General features: G+C 51.2%; 2 protein-coding genes across 3 annotated transcripts in view; one reads left to right on the top strand and one right to left on the bottom strand.

Annotated features, from left to right (window-relative positions):
* Window positions 1–17237, top strand: part of ENO4 (enolase 4) — a 412386-nt gene that overhangs the window by 152639 nt on the left and 242510 nt on the right. The gene's annotated exons all lie outside the window — the stretch shown is intronic.
* Window positions 1–17237, bottom strand: part of HSPA12A (heat shock protein family A (Hsp70) member 12A) — a 180873-nt gene that overhangs the window by 61971 nt on the left and 101665 nt on the right. Inside the window, exon 1 of one of the 2 annotated variants that reach the window (XM_055247917.2) lies at window positions 11157–11984. The exons of the other annotated variant lie outside the window; for it this stretch is intronic. Coding sequence (XP_055103892.2) covers window positions 11157–11874 — 718 coding nt within the window. The 5' untranslated portion in view covers window positions 11875–11984. Of the gene's footprint in view, window positions 1–11156; window positions 11985–17237 lie in introns of those variants that run through there. 2 annotated transcript variants of the gene reach the window in all.

The following is a 17237-nucleotide window of genomic DNA, read 5'->3' as shown; positions in this document are numbered from 1 at the left end:
GTGCATTATTCTCATGCAAGGGACCCAGTGGTCAGTTACCCCATGCAGCATGAAACACTTACTTGGGAGAAAGTAATTTTCTGTAAGAAAGAACAAAAGAGCAAAATTTCTAACAGGTAGTCTCTTTCTTCTCCATTCATGTACAGCCCTCACCTAGAAATTCTTTACTGCACAGGGCTTACTTCAGATACCTGTACTGTTAACTATTTGTGGGAGACAATTACTCTCTGACCACCAGATATTGTGCCCCCTAACTCCCCCTCTCTCAGCAAGGTAACCCTTCTTCTGGCCAGGGCTGACTGTTTCTGGGTCAAGTCCTGATCATACCTGAATCTTGCAGCCTCCTCTGGGAATCTGGACTTGGAAAAGAAAGAAAAACAGACAGACATCAGACCTCTTGTGTATCAGAACTTTTCATTTCAACATGGGGGTCATTGTGGGGGGCCACATTTGCCCTAAAGATGGGAAGCACCTAAAGTGGTCCTGCAGAGAGGAGGGGTGGGTGACATGCAGAGCAAAGCAGAAGTAAGAGACAGGGCCAGGGGTGGTGGCTAATGCCTGTAATCCCAGCACTTTGGGAGGCCAAGGTAGGCAGATCATTTGAGGTCAGGAGGTCGAGACCAGCCTGGCCAACATGATGAAACCCTGTCTCTACTAAAAATACAAAATTAGCTGGGCATGGTGGTGCATGCCTGTAATTGCAGCTACTCCAGAGGCTGAGACAGGAGAATCATTTGAACCCGGGAGGTGGAGGCTGCAGTGAGCCAAGATCGCCTTACTGCACTCCAGCCTGGGTGACAGAGTGAGACTCCGTCTCAAAAAAAAAAAAAAAAAAAAGAAAGAAAGAAACAAAGAAAGAGACAGAGGGAAAGAAAACTGCCATGTTCCCAACACTTTCCCCTCCTAGACCTAGCAGCAGGTTTAAGTTCCAGGAACCATCCCTGGATCCTCACTGTAAAGTTACCTTTTTGGCTTCCTCTAGCCAGAGAAGGTTTACTTACCTGCAACCAAAATCCCTAATCAAAACCCTTTAAAAACAGACATTCTGCCAAGAGCCAAGGCACAAAAAGATGGGCAACCACCACTGTCAAGTGAGGGAACACACAAGAAACTAGAAAAGAAAAGCTGGGCCTGCGGCTCCGCCATTGCAGAGTGTTTTATTCACAGCAATTTGACTTGGCACTTCATTCCTTCGAGTTAAGCATTCTTCAAATATTTTTTTAAAATGTAACTCCTGCTGGAGGGACAAGTCATGAATTTGTTAATGGCAAAGAGGTTTGGATCCTTGTGCCGTCTCTGAGTGACCAGGAGTGGCTGGCGGGACTGCTGGAGGATTCTGTAGCCATTGCGGAGTTCAGCTGGAAAGCATGCAGAGGGAGTTGGCAGACCTGGAGTCTGAGCCTGGCTTTGCCTAGTGTCCTGGGGTAGTCTCTTCCCCTCCCTGATCTCAGTTTCCCCATCTGTAAAATGAGAGGGTGGGCCCAGTCCAGACATTAGACAACCTGGTCCCATATAGCTGTGGATGTATCCATGAGCTCTGTTTTCTAACTGCTGGCCCAGGGAAACCACCACCCGAACTGATAACCATCATCCCTTCAAATGGGGCCAGCAGCCACGTGGACTGACTACAAGCAGTTGTTTTCTGAAACTTTCATCTGTCCTTTAGGAACAGACTCCTGCCTGATGGTTGTGCTGTAAACAGTTTCTCATCCCAGCCAGTGGAGATGGCCCCTAAGGGACAATGACAAAAGGAAAGAAAAGGAAGTAAGTGGCCAGAGGAGTTTAGCCTTCAGCCCAAGGAAACCTGGGAGACAAGCAAAAAGGGGCCAGCCTGAGGCCTCAGAGGCAGCAGGCTGGAGCCCGAATACCTACAGCTTCCCTATCCCAAACAGAACCAGCCGCCTGGGTACAGGAACCACTGTTCCTCATCACAGAGAAACCAGTAAGACCACGAGGTCTGATTTACAAAACACAGGAAGCCCCAAGGGACATCATTTAATTGTCAGTTTATAGGAAGCAAAGGGCACTGGCATAATCCATTTCCCTCTGAGATCTTGGGTGCTAAGCGAGTCGATGAAACAGGAGCTCCATCCTACAGAACTTACTCCTGGAGTCTCTGTTTTCTGACATTAAAATTCTGAACATAACTGACAAAACTACCCACTAAGCATGCAAACATCTGGGAAGCAAAGCAGTCTCAAAAGTTCAAATGACTGAATAGGAAGTGACTGTAGGCTCTTCCTATTGGCTGTTATTTGAGGCTCCACCCCATATCAGAGCAAATTTTTTTTTTTTTTTTTTTGAGACGGAGTCTTGCTCTGTCGCCCTGGCTGGAGTGCAGTGGCACGATCTCGGCTCACTGCAAGCTCCGCCTCCCGGGTTCACGCCATTCTCCTGCCTCAGCCTCCCGCGTAGCTGGGACTACAGGCGCCCGCCATCACGCCCGGCTAATATTTTGTATTTTTAGTAGAGACGGGGTTTCACTATGTGAGCCAGGATGGTCTGGATCTCCTGACCTTGTGATCCGCCCGCCTCAGCCTCCCAAAGTGCTGGGATTACAGGCTTGAGCCACCGCGCCCGGTGCAAATATTTTTTAAATGAACATTCACCCCACATCAAATATAAATACAGACAGTCCTCAACTTAGGATGACTCAACTTATGATATTTTCAACGTTTTTATGGGTTTATAGGGATGTAACCCTATTGTAAGTCAAGGAGCATCTGTTCAAGCATTTCCACTGTAATGCAGCATATTTTCCTACAAATCTTCACATTCTACAAACCCATACACTAAAAATAACAGGATTCATGAGGAAAACAAGGTCGGTGTACATCACTCCACACCTGTGGAACCTTGCTACTGGAACCTTTCCAAAAACAGTAACGGGGCACTCACTTCTTAGGAGGCCATTCTCATCAAAATGCAAAACCCAACAGGGCACAGTGGTTCACACCTGTAATCCCAGAGCTTTGGGAAACCAAGACAGGCAGATCACTTGAAGTCAGGAGTTCGAGACCAGCCTGGCCAACATGGTGAAACTCTGTCTCTACTAAAAATACAAAAATTAGCTGGGCATGGTGGCACACACCTGTAGTCCCAGCTACTCGGGAAGCTGAGGCACAAGAATCACTTGAACTCAAGTGGTGGAGGCTGCAGTGAGCCGAGATCATGCCACTATACTCCAGCCTGGGCAACAGAGCAAGACTATGTCTAAAAAAAAAAAAAAAAAAAAAAAAATGCAAAACCCATCCAGGGTGTCACCCACACACGCACACCCATCATTTTCTTATAGGGACAACAACGTCTTCGCAGCTCCTTCATCTGCCCTCTCAGCTGCCCACAGAGCTTAAGGGCATGGAACAATACTAAAACAGCCCTGACTTACACTAAAGGAAGTTGCATCTACAGATTTTCAGCTTTTTTTTTTTTTTTTTTTTTTTTTGCTTTTCTCATATATTAGCCTTTAATCATGAAAAAAGTGCATCCTGGGCCGGGCACAGTAGCTCATGCCTATAATCCCAGCATTTTGGGAGGCCGAGGCAGGCAGATCACAAGGTCAGGAGATTGAGACCATCCTGGCTAACATGGTGAGACTCCATCTCTACTAAAAATACAAAAAATTAGTCAGGCCTAGTGGCAGGCGCGTGTAATCCCAGCTACTTGGGAGGCTGAGGCAGGAGAATGGCATGAACCCAGGAGGCGGAGTTTGTAGTGAGCCGAGATCAAGCCACTGCACTCCAGCCTGGGCAACAGAGCAAGACTCCGTCTCGAAAAAAAAAAAAAGAAAAAAAGAAAAAAGTGCATCCCGATCTATCAAAGTGCAAACATACTGGGAAAAATTGAGAATGTGCCAACACAACTTTTCTGAATACCAACATCATTCTTCATTTATCACTTACAGAAACACATGTTCTAGCACAACAAAGAAATAATTGTAAGTGTCAGACAATCATTGGGCAGTTGTAGAAAGTCTTAAGAAGTGAGATCTAACCTACAAGTTGTTTTAAAGCATAATATAGGTTTCTAAAGTTTGTAGTTTTAACATTTTTGCCAAGCCAACTCTGTTAGATTAAAAATAGCCACATAGTCTTTGCAGGTCCTCTCACTAAGAGGTGAAGGCAATTTCTCCATCCCTTCTATCTAAGCTGGCTTCAAGACTTGCTGTGACCACCAGGAATACAGCAGAAGTGATTTTACTGGACTTCCCAGGAAGGCCTCAAGAGGCCTTGCAGCTTCCCCTCTCATCCTCTTGCTGCCCTGAGGCCACCACATAAAGAAGCCCGAGCTTGCCTCTTGGAGGATAAAAGACCACGTGGAGAACGAAGCCCAGCCAACTGCCAGCACCAGCCCCCAGACCTGTGAGCGAGGTCATCTTGGACTGCCCAGACTAGTTGAGCCATCAGAGTGTTGCAGTCACATAAGTGACCACAGGGAAGACCACCAAAACAACCACCCAACAGAGACCTGCCCAGAGAATCATAAGCACATAAAATGACTATTGTGGCTCATACCTGTAATCTCAGCACTTTGGGAGGCTGAGGCAGGAGGGTTGCTTGAGCCCAGGAGTTTGAGACCAGCCTGGGCAACATAGTGAGACCTTGTCCCTACTAAAAAAAAAAAAAAAAGCCAGGCATGGAGATGTGCACCTTTAGTCCCAGCTACCCACAAAGCTGAGGTGGGAGGATCATTTCAGCCCAGGAAGCAGAGGTTACATGAGCCAAGATCATGCCACTGCTCTCCAGCCTGGGTCACAGAGGAACACCTTGTCTTAAAATAAAATTTTTTAAAAAGACTATTGTTTTAACCCATTAAACTTTGGGGTGGTTTGCTACATAGTAAAAGCAAATATAATGTGACATTTTATAGACATTTCAATAACTTGTTTAATGCATTGATTATTTTCCCTGCTTGGGAGCCAATAAACCTTTTTATTCAGATCTCAATGAGTCATGGGCCCCTCAGAAGGGGCTAAATCAGCCCTAAAACTAACAGTGTCTCTAAGAACCCTACTGAGATTGAATAGAAGTCAAGGGTTGATCCATAATCCAAACTCCAGGGAGGGCAACCTTCAGCAGGTGCACGAGGAACCTGACCTAATGTACAACATGGAGGAGGAGTCATTTCCAAACTTCAGACAGCTCCTGAGGGACACAGAAGACTCTCCAACACCCCCAAACCTAGGCAAGACTCCAATCTTTCTGGCTATGAGAGGCTCGATAATAGCCCCCTGGAACTGATGAATATGTTATCTCCCATGGGAAAAGGGAGTCAGCAGATGTGATTAAATTAAGGATCTTGAGATAGGGAAATGATTATGCAAGTAGGCCTAATAAGAGGTCCTCATACAAGTGTCCTTAGAAAGGGAATGGGAGGAGGAGGGGCAGAGTCAGAGAAGGGATGCGGCAATGAAAGCAGGGGTTGGAGTGATGGGCTTGGAAGATGGAGGAAGGGGCCACGAGCCAAGGAATGCAGGTCACCTTAAGAATTTTGAAAAGGCAATGAAATGGATTCTCCCCTAGAGCCTCCAGAAGGAATACAGTTCTGCCAACACCTTGGTTTTAGCCCAGGGAGACTCATTGGACTTATTCCTGACTTCCAGAAATGTAAGATAATAAACTTGTATGGTTTTCAGCCATTAAATTTGTGGTAAGTTTTACAACAGCAATAGGAAACAAATGTACTGGATAATTCCTCCTGCCTACAAGAATGTAACTTGGGACATTTATTCATAATAACAATAACAGCCAATAATAATTGCTCATATTAATTCAATGTCTACTTCATGCCCGGCTCTACTCTAAGTGCTTTTCATATAAAAACTCATTTAATCCTCACAAAGACCATATGAAGAAGAGACTGTTATAATCCACACTTTACAGATGAGAAAAACTGAGCCTTTATGGGGTTAAGTAACTTGCCAGGGTCACAGAGCAGGTCAATGACACAGCGCGGATTTGAACCCAGGCGGTCTGGCCCCGGATCTCACATTTAACCACTACACTTTCCAAATCAACCTAACAATGATAATAAAATGACTGGAAGTTACTGAGAGCCCTCTATGTACCAGGCTCATACCTAAGCTCTTTACAAATACTCTCCCATTTCATTCTCACAGCACCCCAGTAGAGCAGAGATTATTAATCGTCCTTGTCTACAGCAGAAGAAACAGATGCAGCAATGTTCAACCCAGATGTTACAAGCATCTGAGACCAAAGCCCAGGTTTAACTGCACACCCTACTGCCTCCCTCGTCCCTCTTGAGGCCCAGATGGCTGAGAAGACAAAGATAAGGAGTACAACCACATAATTCACCTCCAAACTGAGATACTTAGAAGGTGAAAGATATCACTATTACTAATTTCACTAGGACAAGAGGCATAAACTAGAACTATTCCAGCAAACCAGGACATATGGCCACCCTAAAAATAAGGGGACTAAAATCAAGGCGCAAACTCTGCAGCTCAGGATTGCCCAGACGGGGTGCCATGGAGCAGCTGCCAGCCCCGCAGGACATCTGCGGCTGCCAGGTCACGGTCAAGGCTGGAAGAAGAGGGGTGGTCCTGGCAGAGCTCAGAGCAGCATCTGCAAAGCTGCAGCCTGGGAGTCATTTGCAATGACAGGAACGCAGCAAGGATCAGCAGGGCCCACTTCACTGGGGCGGGTTTCAATTCTGAGCACTGCCTGTGCTTCCTTGATCATCTCCTCGCTGGCCCTGCTCACTCCTGGGGATGCCCAGGCCTGGGGGCGCCCGCAGTGGCAGGCGCTCACTCATTCCCTGCCACACGCTGCTCATTCATTAAAAGCCCCTGATTCCTCCCCTCTGTTCTAATTATGCACAGCAGTAATAAAGATGCTTTCTCCCTTACCAAAGAGGCCTATTTATATGAAAAGAGAGCATTTCGCCCCCACAAGATTGAGTCGTCACTCCAGGCCTTATTGGAATCAAAGCAGCTTCTCTTCTGAGATTGTCCAAGCCCTGCCTGACTCCCCTCCAGCTTGGCGCCCTCCTGAGCATCCACATTTCCAGGAGTGCCACTGCGGAGTGGGCAAGATGTAGATGTCATTGCCCTCTGCTGTGTTCCCTCATGTCTTGCTGACTGATACTCAACAAAAAGTAAGACATTTATTGAACACCTACTAGTGTCCTTAGTAAAAAAAAAAAAGGAAATGAAAGACATAGTCCATGCCTTTCTCGGAAGAAAGGGCATTGAGAGAAACAGCCCAAGATTTTAGGCTCCATGGCTGACTCATATCCCAACTCCAGCATTCACTGGTTGGGCAAGCTAGCAAGTTTTTCAAAGCCCTCAACTGCCTTATCAGCAAAATGGGGTAATAATAATACCAGCCTCATAGGGTTGCTGGAGAAGTCAATGAGATACAGGCATACAAAGCTGGCACATCGTAGGGGCTCAACAAACACTACTTGGAATTATCAACCATTAAGTACCAAAGGCTTTGGGACCACACAGGCAGATCTCATCCCGATGGATGAGCCCAGAAAGGCTTCCTGAGAGGTGATACCTTAACTGAGTTTTGAAGGATAAGTAGGAGTTTGCTAAACAAAGAGAGGATGTCCCAGGCAGGGAGAACTGCATGTGTCAAGGGCCAAACGCGATCACAGGGCTCTGGGAAACACAAGACACTGTGTAGGGACATACACAGAGGGCATGTGGGGACCACCAAGGCGGCAGACAAGTTGCAGCAGCAGGTGTTGACACGGAAGTGGATCCCACGGCCAGAACCCTAACTGGCAATGCCCAGAGCATCACCCTGACCTTTGCTTAATTCCTTTGGGGGCTATAACCAGCGCCCTGTCACTATCATCTACAGCTTGGTGGCTGTAGGAAGTAGGGCAGCCACTCTCTATTAGCTGCAGGCCTACTCAACACAAGTCCCTGAGGGCCTATGACACGCCAGGCACATGCCAGGAGAGGCTGTTCAGCTTGACCACCTGGGGCCTGCATCCCATGGCCTAGGTCCTTACCTAGGCCCCCTTCCAGCTGTGTGCTGCTAGGACTGTCAGCTTTTTCCTCTGTGAAATGGGAATAACAGGGTGTCCTTCATAGTCATTCATTCAACAACAAACGTGGTCAGGGCTAAATGAGATAACTCAATATTCCCAGGTTTCAGCACACACTAAGTCCTCAATAAAGGTCAATGTTTAAAATGTTTATTTTTATTAAGATGAGCCTCTAGGATGGCATCTCCAAAGCCCAATGCCAGGCCTCAAGAGATACCCTCAACCCAGGCAAAACTGCCTGCCCACCATCCCTCTCCTCAAGCCCCCACCCTGGAAAAAATGACTTGGTTTCCACTCCCCATGCCTAGCCCTGACTTGGTCACCATAGGAGCCATCCCTGTCCGAACCACTCTGTCCACCCCCAAGTCATCTCACCCTTCTAGGGCTCCATGTGTCAACCCACTCAGGTCATGGGGGAGGGGGCAGGATTGAAGGTCATGTCAAATTTTGCTGTTCAACACCCAGACCCTCGAGTGTGGCCCTTCAGATTTTATAAATTAAGTAATTTAAACATCTTATTAAGAAAATTTGGAAACATACACAAAGTAAGCAGAATAGTAATGAACCGCTACTCTCCATCACCCAACTACCACATTTTGCCATTCTTGTTTCATTGGCACGCACCTCTGCCCACTCCCCACCCCACCCCAACTGCAATTGTTGGAGAAGATTTCATGGCCAGCCTTTCTGACACCACCTACTCACCAGCAAACCCCTCCCCAACCCAGGACTCCCACGCTCACAAATTCCAACAGTGTGATATCTGTGGCACCCATTCTTTTGTACCAAAAGCATTCTGGAAAGCCTTCCCATGAAGCACAACCATTTTTATGTCCTTAATAGAGTGGTAACCACTGCACACATGCATAAAGGCTGTACGCACAGGTTGGTGCCCTGGAATCAGATGGCCTGGGTCCCAAACAACACTTCCCAGATGTGTGACCTTGGATAGGTCACTCAACCTGTATCCAGATTTCCCACCCAGGAAGGGGAGAATGCTGGTAACAGGCTTGTTGTGAGGCTTTAAAACAATAAAATAATGCACGCTCTTTTCCCAGCAATGAAGAAATCTTAGAAATAGGTGTAGGGGCCACGGGCAAGCCAACTCTGCTCATATGCAATACTATTCTCATCCTCCATTTTACAGATAAAGGGAGAGATGCCCAGAGGCACAGTGAGCTGTCAGGGACAGCCCGCTCTTCAGGTTGGTCTCTGTCCTAAGTCCATGCACCTGGAATTCTCACTGGCCACCTTGAGCTGGAGATGCCTGGAAATGAAGAAACAAATACTCCAAAACAAACCCAGAAGAGTGGTGGCAGGTGGCTTGGCATACCAGGTATGGGTGTCCCCATCCTGGACGGGATTTCTCCCAGCACCGTGTGTGTGTGTGTGTGTGTGTGTGTGTGTGTGTGTGTGTGTTAGGACAGGGGTGCTGAATTTGATTTACAAGACAAAACAGTGTTGGGAAGGGTGTGGGGAGTAGGTACACATTCCTGCCCACTTCTGATTTGACAAATCCTATGCCCAACCTTGCATTTGGTATCATCACCCACTCTATCCCAGCATGAGAAGCAAGAAACTGGCTCACTAATTCTCAGGCTTTAGCAATTCAACGCCCCTACTTATCATCCTAAAAAAAATTTTATTTTCTGACTTAAAGGAAAAAAGTAAAAAAAAAAAAAAAAAAAAAAAAAAAAGTCAATCCAGTTGCTGAGTGATGTTCAGACAAAGACAGCTGCCAGTCCATTGCCTGCGTTCGCCAGCTGAGGAAGAGTACAGGCGGGGACAGATTGGGTGTGTGTTTGGGGACGGCCTGGGCTCTCCGCTGCCTCTCCCTGGAGTGAGCCCTGTCAGGATCCCCCACCCCCCACCCTGCACTCCCCCACCACTGCAGTGCCGCGTGGGGAGGCACCTCCCTGATCCGCAGGAACAATGGGCTGGGGTGGGGGCAGGTACGGCTTGGAGTGCAGCAGAGGGTGGGGGCCGATGGCCCGACAGCAAGACAGGGAATGCAGCGCAGATGGTGGCTGTGCTGCCACTGGACTCAGTTTCTCCAGCTTTTGGGGCCCCGCAGAGCCGAGCGACCGTTTCGTGGCTGAATCTCCCGTGCATCCTGGCATTTTAATCTCATCCTCGCAGGCAGCTTGCCTGTCACTCCCGGGAAAGCTGCCTGGGCCGCACTCCTGTCCCCGGCGGCCGCTCCCGCCGAGGCCCTGCAGGTCAGGGACGCGCGGCGCCTCCATGCGCCCAACTTTCCCCACTTGGGACCCACAGGAAGACTGGAATCCTGGCCAGCCGAGCCCTCCGTAGGAGAAGCCTTGATTTACAGCCCTGGGCTCCGAAACCTGCTCCTCCTCTTCCCGCAACCCCCTTCCCCGTCCTCTCCGGCTCCCCCACCCTTCGGAGCCTTAATCATGCTCCCCAAAGAAAGCGGCCCTAGCACATCTGCAAAATGCGAGCGTCTGTCCTCCGCACTGGGTGCCACCCCCTGCCCCCCGCAAGGAGGGGACCATCGAACCCCCGCCGCTTCACCCTTCCCCAGCCCAGTGATTCCCTGGGGATGGGCGGGGAGGTGGGCGAGAAGCCCTTCGGCCGCAGCTGCAGCCCCCACTCCTGGCGCGAGCGTCCGGCCGGGGTGGGATGGGGCGAGGGAACAGGTCCAAATCTCCGATTTCCCCCAGGCTCCCACTCCTGCCTCGCTGAGTCACGAAAATTAGCCGCTGGGGCCACCCGGCCACCCGGCGGCGGGCCCTTTACCCGGCCAGCGCCGGCCTCCGCAGCCCATCGCGCGGGGGCTGCACACGCGGGGCGGTCCTCACCCGCACGCGCGACCAGCCCCGCAGGAGGCGCCACCCGAGGCAGGGACCAACCAGGCGCCTCAGCGGGGGCTGCAGTCCCCGCCGCGGAATCCGCACCCTGGCCGGGCGCAGAACATGTGACCTGCGGGCCGCCTCCGGTCCACCGGCCCCCGGCCCCGCCGCTGCTGACCCCGGCCCCGCCCGCCAGAACTGGATGCAGCGCGGGCGTCCCCACTTTTCCACGGCGCGCGAGGGGGTGCAGGGCGCGGGGCCAAGCGCGCCTCCTCCCTCCTTGCCCCGCCAGCCGCGGCCGCAGGACCATCAGCCTGCGCTCACCTCGGGGCCCGTCGCTGCCGCCGGCCTCCTTGTCCGCCATGGTCGCGCAGCCCCGGACCGCGAGGGGAGCCTCCTCCGCAGCGCCCGTGCCCGTGCGGGTCTCTGTCCGCGTCCGCGGCGGCGCTCGGGCCGTGTCTGAGCCGCCGGGCAGCGGGAGCGCTGCTCTGACGCGGCCGCCGCCGCAGCCACGGCTCCTCCCCGGGCCCCGCCCCGGCCCGCCTGGCGCCCCGCCCCTCCGAGCTCGGGCCGGCCGGGAAAGGTCGGGGGAAGCGGGCGCGGGGAACTGCCCGGCCCCGGAGCTGCGCTCCCCGCCCGCCCAGAGCGGCCCGCCGAGGCCCGGCCTCTCCTCTCCCGGCTTCGGGACCGAGCGGTCGCCCCGCAGTCGATCGAGGCGGGGGTGGTGGCGCGCCCGGGGCTGCCCTGCGGGAGCGGATTTCAGGCCCTCGGGGCCCCGCGGCGCGTCCGCTCTTTGGAAGGCACCGAATGGCCAGGCCCGGAGCCCTTCAGCAAGCCCAGCGCGCCCCGCGCTCTCCCGAGGACGCCCGCGCCAGTCCCCACCAGCTTCTGTCTGTCCCCCAGGGTCCCAGGGGAGCGGCCCAGGGCCGGCGCAAAGCGGGCTGAGTGGACCCCGGCGCGGGCAGGACCCAGGCCGCAGACCAAGGACCTGCCCGGGGGCCGAGCTCGGGGCATCGCCTCCAGGCCGCCTGCGGGACTCCATGGCAACTCCGGACCCAGGGAGGTGCTTGCCGCGGAGGCTGAGTCGCGCCTTCCATATATGGGATCCAGCTGGGCCCTCCTTAGAAGTCTGAGAATAACGATATTAATAATGCAAGGCTTCAGTGGTGAATGATTCATACTCCCTGTCCCCAGCTCCTCCACACACACGCGCCGCGGGCACCTGTGTGGGCCTGGCCAGGCACCCCCTGGGTCCACGGTGTCACCACCCTGTCTTGGCAAACGACGGCAGTAATAGGAATCCAAGGAGCACCGTCACTGGGTCCTTTCCGGGTGCCTGGCACTGTGCTACCTGCCTGGTGCTTTACCTCTATCTCCTTTCCTCCCTATAACTAACATTTTGCAGACAAGGAAACTGAGGATCGGCAGGGTTACAATATCACACCCAGCAGGTGAGTCGCGGAGCTGGGATTCCCACCCAGCTGTAACCACCAGCATCCCTCACTTCCAGAGATGGGTAGCATTCCCCAAAGATCACCTAGGGGAGGCTTCATCGTACAACCCCATTATGGATGACGGAATGGGCAGAGAGCTGCTGCGAGAGCCCGGAGACCAGAAGGTGATGTTCAAAACACAAAACTTGTTCAAAACACAAAGTTCAAAACACAAAACTTGTCTTCTGTCTGCCTGCATTAAAAATCCCAAATGGACAGTTCCTGGCTGTGTATGAAACCACAGTCAAGTTATTTAACCTACCTGAGCTCAATATTCTCATCTGCGAAATGGGTATAACAGGAGAACCCAATTCATAAAACTGAAGATTAGATGAGACTATGCATGTAACATGCTTAGCTTGGGATCTAGCACATGGTAAAAATCATTAAGTCACTGATGGCCCCCGAGGGCCCTCCCTGCCTGCGTGCCTGCCACAGCCTGCCCACAGCTCCCCCGCCCTCCCGTCTCACCCCTTCAGTCCAGGCTTTGTGATCTGGTCTGTCCCCACCCTGCTCCAGCTCCAGCTGCAGCCGCTCTGATTCTTCAATCCCTCTCACCCACCCCTGCTTCTCTTATGCTGGTATTTCAAAGACATGAAAATGTGCTTGATGCCTGGATCACCCATCCCCTCGTCTCACCACCACCAGCAACCTGAGAACTTCTCCTTCTCAGCATGGACTGCCCAACTCCAGGAAGGCTTCCCTGCATACCCGTGCTGGCCAGGGGGCCCTTCCTCAGTGTCCTCAAGGCACTCATTCCTCCCCATCAGACCAGGGCATCAGGACATTGGCCTTGACAGCCTGTCAGAAGCAGCAGAAACCTGTAGCCCCTGTGCATCTGCCTCCTGCTGTGGAAGGGCCTTGGGCACCACGTGCCCTCACAGGGCTCCCAGCCACAGTGACATGAGGGTGCGTGAGAAGGATGGGAGGTGACATGCAGGCCCCAGTGCTGGGGGCAGAGAGCAGAACACTTTTGATTTGCAGGGGAGCATGAAAGGCAGCGCACACTCTGCCTGGGATTTGCCCTCATGGCCTTCATGCTCATCATGCTAATTACGACGAGCCCTGCTGAGCACACGATCCAGCCCGCCAGCAAGGGGCTGTTGTGGTCTCACCTAGTTCTCATGGTGGCCCTTGCGGTTTTGCAGGAGAGGAAACGGAAGCATTCAAAGGCTGAGGCACCTGTTCAGGCATCCTCTGGCCATCAGCAGCAAGGCTGGGGTTCAAGGCTCAGCACGCCACATCAAGGAAGGGTTCCCACCTTCCTCCCTGGAGTCTTCTTCCCCAATAGCAGCCAGAGTGAGAGCATGTCATTCTCCTGCTACCAGGTCCTAGACAAATTGGCCTCCTGATGCCTCAGTGACCTCAGCTCCTTCCACTCTCCCGTTCCCCCAAAAGCCCAAACACACACAGGCCCCACCTGGGGGGTCACTCCCCAGGACACATCCTTCAAGAGAATCAATCACGTGGCTTGCTCCTCCCAGAACACTCTATCTAAAACTGCTGCCTCGCCCCCACTGGGAAGTAAGTCCCCGGAGGGCAAGTTCGTGGACTGTGTTGCCAGTTCTGCATCTCTGTGTCTAGAACAGCGCCTGGTACATGGCAGGCACTTAAATCCTTGACACTGGACTGGCTGAATCAGTAAGTGAGGCGGGAACGCAGCCCAGCACACAGACATTCTGCTGACCCCCAGGGCTCATGCCTTTCCACAGCCCCAGCTGTCTCAGGGCACGCCCAGACTCCTGGGAGGTTGCCCTGTACCAAGTTCCCTCAAGCTCCCCTCCAAAGACTCCTCCTCACAGTGCTCTCTGTTGGTACACTGCAGTGCCCTCTGTACCATCTCTTCTCCACCCTCCACACCTTTCACAGGCTGTAGACTGTTGTAGCTGGTGGAGAGAATGTTACACATCTCAGCTGGATATTCAAGTCCTAAAAAGTGGCCCAGCCCAGAGCCAAGTCATCACCTTCTAGTTCCCTTCCTGCTGGTCACTCCAGCTTCAAGGGCCTGCCCTGAGGTCCCCAAAGAGCCAATGCCTCCACCGGAAGCCGATTCTCCTCTAGTTTTGCCAGGTAACCAACCCTATCTCTTCCTACAGGCCTCAGCTTGGATGGCACTTCCTCCAGGATACCACCTAGCCTTCCAAGATCACATGAGGCCCCTCCTCTCTTCTCTGTGCCCAACCCCCCATGCACTCCTATCTTAGCACTTATCACAACTCCAAGGTCAGTAGTATTGTTAACCCCATTGTACAGATGACCAAACTGAGATACAGAAAGGTCACTGAGCTCAGAAGCTGCAGTGCTGAGACTAAACCTTAGAACTCAGGTCTCTCTAGCTTCAGGTCACCCACCTCCCCCTCTAGCTGCCAGCTCTCCAAAGTGGGACCAGCCATGTCCACATTTAGAGCCCCCAGACCCTAGGATGGTGCCTGGAGCAGAGAGCAAAACATTGATGGAAAACAGCCCCCTCAGCTTCAGGCATTTCTCATCCTCTCCGGGATCCCGTTCACCCACAGCCCCACAGACGCTTCCCTGCCAACAGACTCCCTCTCTGCTCTTCAGCCCCCAAACAAACCCCGACCACATCCATTCATGCAAATAGAAGTCAGAGTCCAGAGGCAGGCCCAGCTAACTGCACCAGACAGCCAGGGCACTCTGTCACCTGCAATAACTGCCAACTGTGGAAAGGGCTAGACATGCTGCACAGCGTGGGTAGGGGAGGCAGCTGAGTCCTCTGGCCCCCAGCTCAGAAGAAACTGAGGATAATTGTTGATGGACCAGACGCTAAGGGCAGTGAGCCCTGGGGGATGCATCAGGACCAAGAATGAGAAAAGTACAACAGGAGGAAGCAGACAGAGAGCATGGGGTCAGCTGGACCAGGGTTCAAGTGGGCTCAGCTGCTCCCTGCCCACCTCAGGGGACCTGGGACATACCTCTCTGGGTCTGTTTCTTCACCTGTCAAAAGGGCCCAGTAATGATAGGTAACATAATTATGGGAGATAACATATGTAAAACATTCCATTTAGAGTCAGCCTATATATACCGCTGTTAATATGACTTATTTAATTTATATATTTGGAACACAAAAATGCCATTTCCTTGTATATTATAAATTACAGAATGGATCCAGGCAAGATTTTCTTGGCTGATAAAGACACACAGAAGATATGAGTAGCTTTTTCCATTTTAATTTTTTTTTTTATGTTTTTGTTAAGCTTAAGAAACACTGATATGAGTTAATATCTGAACTTTGACATAGGACACTGCCCATCAAATCTGCTTTGGACTTTAGGATATGCCACCAGAATGTTGTCCTGAATATCATAAAAGAGACTAATTTATAACAGGACCAAGATTCAGATTTGCTAAAGCAACATAAAAACTTGCAGAGAAAACCTCAGCAAATGTCAGCCTCCTTGACCTCCAACTGTCAGTGCATTTTAAAAAGCCAGCCTTACAGCTGAATCATGGTGGCCAGTGTATACATCCTCCCCACCTCCCTGGTCTTCCAGTCCATCTGGTGTGAATCGGCCTCTCCATTAACATTCCAAAACAACCTTCACATGTACAATGTGAGCTGCTGAGCAACTCTTTCAGGCAAAAATTCAAGGGCCAGAGGAAATTATTGCTCCAAATATTACCATCACTCAGGACTGCAATGTAAACTTTAGAAATGCCTTCTCAGGTAATGGAAGATTATCCAAATATTTTTTGTAAGTATTTCAAATAGCAATGGCTCGTTTATGGTTAGTCTCGCAGCCACATTCTCAGAACTGCTCAAACTTATTAATGAACCCGCCCTGCAGAGCTGCCAGTTCATTAATAAGACAGGACATTCCGGAAGCCACATCTCAAGGAGGACGATGCAAACTGAGACAAAGGTTTAGAGAAGAGAAACTGGCATGATCACGTGACCAGGAGAGTTTTCACAAGGGCTGCAACTCACCAGACACTATGAGAGCCAAGGGTTTCACGTTATAGAAAAAAATGACTTTCCCCTTCTCCAGCCCACAGCCCAGTGCCTGGCTTGCAGTAGGTACTCAGTTAATGTTTGTGGATGGAATGAATAAATGGTCCAGTAAATAAATAATGGAGGCTGGGCGTGGTGGCTCATGCCTGTAATCGCAGCACTTGGGGAGGCCGAGACGGGCAGATCACTTGAGGTCAGGAGTTTGAGACCAGCTTGGCCAACATGGTGAAACCCCTTCTCTACTAAAAATACAAAAATTAACTGGGCATGGTGGTGCATGCCTGTAATCTCAGCTATTTGGGAGGCTGAGGCAGGAGAATTGCTTAAACCTGGGAAGTGGAGGTTGTAGTAAGCCGAGATTGCACCACTGCACTCCAGCCTGGGCAACAAGAGCAAAACTCCATCTCAAAAAAATAAAAAATAAATAAATAATAAAAATAAATAAATAATGGAGTGGAAACATGGGCTCAGAGATACTAAACCTCTTGTTCAAATTCACACAATTAGTGACAGAGCTAGGGTCAAACTCCAGCCCCCTGACTCCCAGCCCAGCTTAACCCTTGACCCTCGTTGGCCTCTTCTGCAAAATACAAAGCAGAAGATAGCTTGTGCTAGCTGTGATTACTTGGTGATGACTCACTGGGGCATGTCTGCACAGTTGTGTTCTTCCTGGTAGCAAGCCCATGGTCACAGTATTTGCCTGGAGGAGAGGTGCAGGCAGCATACAGCTGAGGAGAAGGAGACCAATGACCTAGAATAAGGGTGTTATCTGAGCCAGAGGGCTGAGCGCTTCAACAGCAGTGTCCAAGAGCAATGCTTGCACAGGTCTCCAAAAACACCAGAGTTAGGGATGTACACGTAAGTCACCATCCTCATTGCTACACTTCTCAGGGAAACCAGCACTTTTCTCAGTGACTTCTGCAAGAGTGAGCCCAAATATTG

This window comes from Symphalangus syndactylus, chromosome 2, assembly GCF_028878055.3.
Source record: "Symphalangus syndactylus isolate Jambi chromosome 2, NHGRI_mSymSyn1-v2.1_pri, whole genome shotgun sequence".
Lineage (NCBI taxonomy): Eukaryota > Metazoa > Chordata > Mammalia > Primates > Hylobatidae > Symphalangus > Symphalangus syndactylus.
The sequence above is the reverse complement of the archived record's forward strand: the minus strand, read 5'-3'. Positions and strand labels throughout refer to the sequence as shown.